At 43.6% G+C, this 6,167-nt stretch overlaps 1 protein-coding gene across 1 annotated transcript in view; it reads right to left on the reverse strand.

The window, feature by feature from the left end:
• LOC120019949 (RNA-binding Raly-like protein) overlaps positions 1–3,989 on the reverse strand; it is a 67,431-nt gene extending 63,442 nt beyond the window's left edge. The window contains exon 1 of the mRNA XM_038963360.1: positions 3,734–3,989. Within this exon, the coding sequence (XP_038819288.1) occupies positions 3,734–3,989 (256 nt within the window). The remainder of the gene's footprint in view (positions 1–3,733) is intronic.
• Between the last annotated feature and the right edge of the window lie 2,178 nt (positions 3,990–6,167).

The following is a 6,167-nucleotide window of genomic DNA, read 5'->3' on the forward strand; positions in this document are numbered from 1 at the left end:
GTAGCGGGCCGTGTCAGTGGCACTGTATTGTCCTCAAAGCGAGCAAAGAAGTTATTTAGTCTGTCTGGGAGCAAGACATCCTGGTCCGCAACGGGGCTGGTTTTCTTTTTCTAATCCGTGATTGACTGTAGACCCTGCCACATACCTCTTGTATCTGAGCCGTTGAATTGCAACTCTACTTTGTCTCTATACTGACGCTTAGCTTGTTTGATTGCCTTGCGGAGGGAATAGCTACACTGTTTGTATTCGGTCATGTTTCCGGTCACCTTGCCCTGGTTAAAAGCAGTGGTTCGCGCGAATGCTGCCAACAATCCACGGTTTCTGGTTTGGGAATGTTTTAATAGTTGTTGTGGGTACGACATCACGGATGCACTTTCTAATGAACTCGCTCACCGAATCAGCGTATTCGCCAATGTTGTTGTTGGACGCAATGCGGAACATATCCCAATCCACGTGATCGAAGCAGTCTTGAAGCGTGGAATCAGATTGGTCGGACCAGCGTTGAACAGACCTGAGCGCAGGAGCTTTTTGTTTTAGTTTCTGTCTGTAGGCTGGAAGCAACAAAATGGAGTCGTGGTCAGCTTTTCCGAAAGGAGGGCGGGGGAGGGCCTTATATGCGTCGCGGAAGTTAGAATAACAATGATCCAGGGTTTTACCAGCCCTGGTTGCGCAATCGATATGCTGATAGAATTTAGGGAGTCTTGTTTTCAGATTAGCCTTGTTAAAATCCCCAGCTATAATGAATGCAGCCTCAGGATATGTGGTTTCCAGTATATATAGAGTCAAATAAAGTATGTTCAGGGCCATCGATGTGTCTGCTTGGGGGGGGATATATACGGCTGTGATTATAATCGAAGAGAATTCTCTTGGTAGATAATGCGGTCGACATTTGATTGTGAGGAATTCTAAGTCAGGTGAGCAGAAGGACTTGAGTTCCTGTATGTTGTTATGATCACACCACGTCTCGTTAATCATAAGGCATACCCCCCCGCCCCTCTTCTTACCAGAAAGATGCTTGTTTCTGTCGGCGCGATGCGTGACGAAACCAGCTGGCTGCACCGACTCCGATAGCGTCTCTCGAGTGAGCCATGTTTCCGTGAAGCAAAGAACGTTACAGTCTCTGATGTCTCTCTGGAAGGCAACCCTTGCTCGGATTTCATCAACCTTGTTGTCAAGAGACTGGACATTGGCGAGTAGTATGCTAGGGAGTGGTGCGCGATGTGCCCGTCTCCGGAGCCTGACCAGAAGACCGCTCGGTTTGCCCCTTTTACGGCGACGTTGTTTAGGTTCGCCGGCTGGGATCAGATCCATTGTCCTGGGTGGAAGGCAAAACACAGGATCCGCTTCGGGAAAGTCATATTCCTGTTGGTAATGATGGTGAGTTGACGTTGCTCTTATATTCAGTAGTTCCTCCCGACTGTATGTAATAAATCCTAAGATTACCTGGGGTACCAATGTAAGAAATAACACGTAAAAAAACTAAATACTGCATAGTTTCCTAAGAACGCGAAGCGAGGCGGCCATCTCTGTCGGCGCCGGAAGACAGTCACCAACGCTCTGGATAACATAAAACAACCTAACCAGCACTGCTAGGGCGAGTAATGTTCAGTGAGCTGTTCTCCCATTTGTGTCTGGAAGTAGCTAGCATGTTGGCCAATTAGCTTGGTTGCTTGCTTGACTGCTGCTGTTCGGACAGAACGCTCGGATCAACCCTTAAAACCTCTTTGGGCTAGGGGGCAGTATTTTCACGTCCGGATGAAAATAACTAATTTGGCAGGCGAAACCCCGAGCACAATCCATCCAGGGAAAACATTTTTTGAGGTCAATGTGTTTTCCATTCGTTTTCTATGGGAAGCTCTTTTAATAGGAATCTGGTTGCAGTTCCTATGGCTTCCACTAGATATCAACAGTCTTTAGAAATTGGTTGATGTTTTTCTTTTGAGAAATGAAGAGGTAGTCCTATTCTTTCCATGTGTCACTCAGATGGACTCAAGTCTTTTGGACCTGGAACGCGTTTTACGTTGTTTTTATCCGATATTATAAACAGTTCATTCCGTCTTAAAATGTATTGATTATTTACGTTTTAGGGTACCTAAGGTTGGATTAGGAACGGTGTTTGAAATGTTTGGACCAAGTTTACAGGTAACTTATTAGATACTTTGTAGGCATGTTGGGCGAGTTGAAACCGGTGTATTTCTGAATCAAACGCGCCAAATAAATGGTCATTTTTGGACATAAAGAAGGACATTATCGAACAAAAGGACCATTTGTGATGTTTCTGGAACATTTTGGAGTGCCAACAGAAGAAGATCTTCAAAGGTAAGGCATTAATTATATCACTATTTCTGTCTTTTGTCGCGCACCTGCCTGGGTGCTGGGTGCTGTCCTCAGATAATCGCATGGTCTGCTTTCGCCGTAAAGCCTTTTTGAAATCTGACACAGCGGCTGGATTAACAAGAAGTTAAGCTTTATTTTGATGTATAACACTTTGGTGTTTTATGAATTTTTATTATTATCAAGTTTCAATCAAGTTTATTTTATATAGCCCTTCGTACATCAGCTAATATCTCGAAGTGCTGTTCAGAAACCCAGCCTAAAACCCCAAACAGCTAGCAATGCAGGTGTAGAAGCATTATTTCTGTATAGTATTTCTGTTTTTTAATTTGGCGCGCTGCAATTTCACTGGATGTTGTCAAATCAATCCCGTTACCGGGATTCGAGCGGGAGTGGGGCTTAAGGGATCCATAATTAAAGAGATGGGTCAGTCTAAAGCTTAAGAGGGTGTGAACGATGCTGAATGTGTGTAAACAAAGAAGAGCTCTCCAGTTGGTACCAAAGCATTCAAAGGTTATTTTCTCAAAATTGAGGTTACAAGTTTATCAACTTTCAAAGCAGAATTACTTTCCCATTGTTCCTCAAATGCAGTGTATGATATACCATTTTGTAGCTCTGTATCTCTGCTTTTATCCAATGTAAAAAACAAATGTTTTGATACATAGTCACAAATAGTTATATTGACTACGTCGGTCCTAGCCCGCTCATTAATGTCTTAATCAAAATTACGGATTGCCTTTTATCCGCTTCTCGTTCCCTTATGCCATAGTTTGTACATCTCAATTGTCAGTAGAAATCACAATTGTTTAAGCAAGTCAGCCATATCAGCTATGTTTTTAAAAAAGGCAGTAAATGAGGCTGAATGAACTGTTTGGCTGCCAGACAAGGTTCCGCTGTTAGCCAGGTGTAGCGGTGGTAAGGATTCCTTCCATGGTGCTGAAAAGAAAACTCTGCTGTTGGGGCCTACATAAAGATGCCCCAACAGTTTGTGGGCACCGTTTGTCACCGTTATAGTGCAATTCATGTATTGTTTAGTGTTGTGTTGAGTAGGGGCTTTTCTGGCATGCATCTAAAAAAAAAGTGGTGATTTTGCCCCACCAAGATTTACATACTAAAATCGCCACTCATACTGAATGCAATGTACTATATGCCTCTCTTGTACTCTGCATCAGTGGATCCACTCTGAAATAGCTTGTCCTTTGGAACTAATGATTCATTCAACAATTCAAGAGGCCTCAACAGTGAGTCCAATTGAGAGGCACTAGAACAGTAGAACAGCTGAAGAGAAGCACAGTACAATCACTGATGTGATATCAACAACTCAATAGTTATCTTCTTACCACAATATAGACCTAACATATTCCTTGCCTGCAATCCACAAGCAAAGAAAATAAGTTACCCAGGGGCTGTCCAGCGATGACCCTGGCGTTCTCTCTTGCTACAGCCACTCGCGCGTTCCTCTCGCTGCCGTACTGGACGAAGGCAAAGCCCTTGTGGATGGAGCAACCCACGATCCTGCCGTACTTGGCGAAGAGGGTCTCGATGTCGGCCTTGGTTACCGCCGCCGTGTTGAGGTTGCCGATGAAGACTCTGGAGTTGAGGGAGCGTGGGTCATTCTTGTTGGTCACGTTGCTGGTGGGAGTCTTACCAGTCATCCTACTGTACCCTGACCGACTGACCGAGGAGGAGAGAAGAGACGTCAGAGTGTGTAGGGTGGGTGGTTGTGTAGGGGGGGAGTGTGTGTGTGAGAGAGAGAGAGAGAGTCTTTCCAGTCATCCTACCACACCGTGCTGAAATGAGAGAAAAAAGATGTCAGGGTCAGATATTGTCACGGTCAGATACGGTCAGGGCCAGATACAGTCAAGTTAAAGTATTTCAAGTTTATTTGCCATTATGAATACATTGGAAATCTGAGATCACCCAATCAAGCTCTCACAAAACACAATGCTTTCAAGTATTTGAGGATGTTTTCACACTTGGTCCCTTTCAGACAATGTTTGCAAACGCAGTGTGGTTCTCTTAAGTTTGCAGTGAACACTACAAAGGAAGTCAGACCCCTCAAAAGAGGCCCCTGAAGTGAACCGAACCAAGACCATCTCGAGAGGTGGTCTGAGTTCGGTTCGCTTGAATTACGTGGTGCGGTTCCCTTTTTTGGGGCAATGTGAACACAAAGCTCCCGAGGTTCGCTTGTCATTATTCCTGCACCACACACTAGACTACTGTAATACTGTTTCCCTTGACATAACCCCTCAGACAGAAGATAATGATGTGCAGGTCCGTGGGAAAAAAACGTGTGCTGCTTTTGGATATTGATTAGCGATTGTCAAGGATGCACAGAAATTCCAAAATATGTGTGGAGTTTTGTACTGACACGATGTTCAGATTATTTGTTTGCCATACGTGATCTATGGGCTGACAGCTTTATAAACTGTTGAGTACAAAATCAAGGTCTTTGCTATCCGGGATCTTTGGGACCTCCCACCTCTGATGTTACCCCATTGAAGTTGATATTTAAAATGGTTAATGTACGGGTTAAGGTTAAAGTTAGGGTCAGGGTAGGGGTTAGGGTTAGGATTTAGGGTAGGGACGTCCTAAGGATCCCGGATAGCATTTCCCACAAAATCAAGCATAGATCTTAAAGGGGCAGTATCCTACATTCAGTGTACAATTTTCAATTACAGCATTATTTAATCTGCAGTATTCTTTTGCTATTTATTCTCTTACCAATAATATTTACATGTAAATATTATCTTCTGATTATAATTATGTCTAATTAAAAATTAAATTAAATTTAAAAAAATCTTCCTTTTCTCCCCAATTTCGGTCTTGTCTCATCGCTACAACTCCCCAACGTGCTCGGGAGGGGAAAGTCGAGTCATGCATCCATAACACCCGCCAGCTTAACCCAGAAGCCAGCCGCACCAATTTGTCATTCAACTGACAACCGAGGTCAGCCTGAAGGCGCCCGGCCTCCACAAAGAGTTTGCTAGAGTGCGATGAGCCAAGTTCTCTCAAGCTTCAGGAAGAACATTACATCGTTCAGCCATTGAGAAGTAGAGGGGACTGAGCAGACTTCCACTGGAGAAGAATTCTACATCGAGCTAATAAGGATGTAAAAGCAACAGTATCGGCATATTTGGGGTCCAAGGAAAACAACTCTTCTGGAATACCAAAGACGGCTATCAGGGACAAGGCTGCAGGTTCATTTCAATCTGGATTTGGAAAAACGCACCCTATGTAAAACCTTAAATTGTATGAGACCAAGATGAGCACAAGATGTAGTGGATCGTACTCTATCAATCGCCTCATCCCACCATTCCGGTGTAAATTCAACACCCATTTCCCGTTCCCAAACAGATTTCATTTTGTTGGTGGAGTGTTTGTCCAATGACGAAATACACAGATAGATCTGAGAAATGACTGCTTTCAGTCGAGGTAATAGAGCCAATATGCCAAGAGTATTTAGAGGCCAGGTTTGGAAAACTAGAAAAAATTATATTTACATATAAGTCTTGGAAGGACTTAATACCTTTCCTTGTCCAGTAAGAGAAAGCATGATCTATTAGAGAAGTGGGGAATAAGTGATTCTTATCAATAGGACCCATAGTAGATGCAGAATTTAAAATGTCGTCGAAACTGGTACCAAATCTTAAGTGTGGAAAGCACTACAGGATTGCGAGTATAGCGAGAGGGGGATGTTGGGAGAGAAGAGCAGAGTAAAGCAGGAAGAGAAGAAGAAATACAAGAATGTGCCTCTAGGTGGCACCATGGGGTATATGGAGCATGTAACCAGAATGGCAATTTCTGAAAGTTGGCTGCCCAGTAATAGTATA

The sequence above is a fragment of the Salvelinus namaycush genome, chromosome 25, assembly GCF_016432855.1.
Source record: "Salvelinus namaycush isolate Seneca chromosome 25, SaNama_1.0, whole genome shotgun sequence".
NCBI lineage: Eukaryota > Metazoa > Chordata > Actinopteri > Salmoniformes > Salmonidae > Salvelinus > Salvelinus namaycush.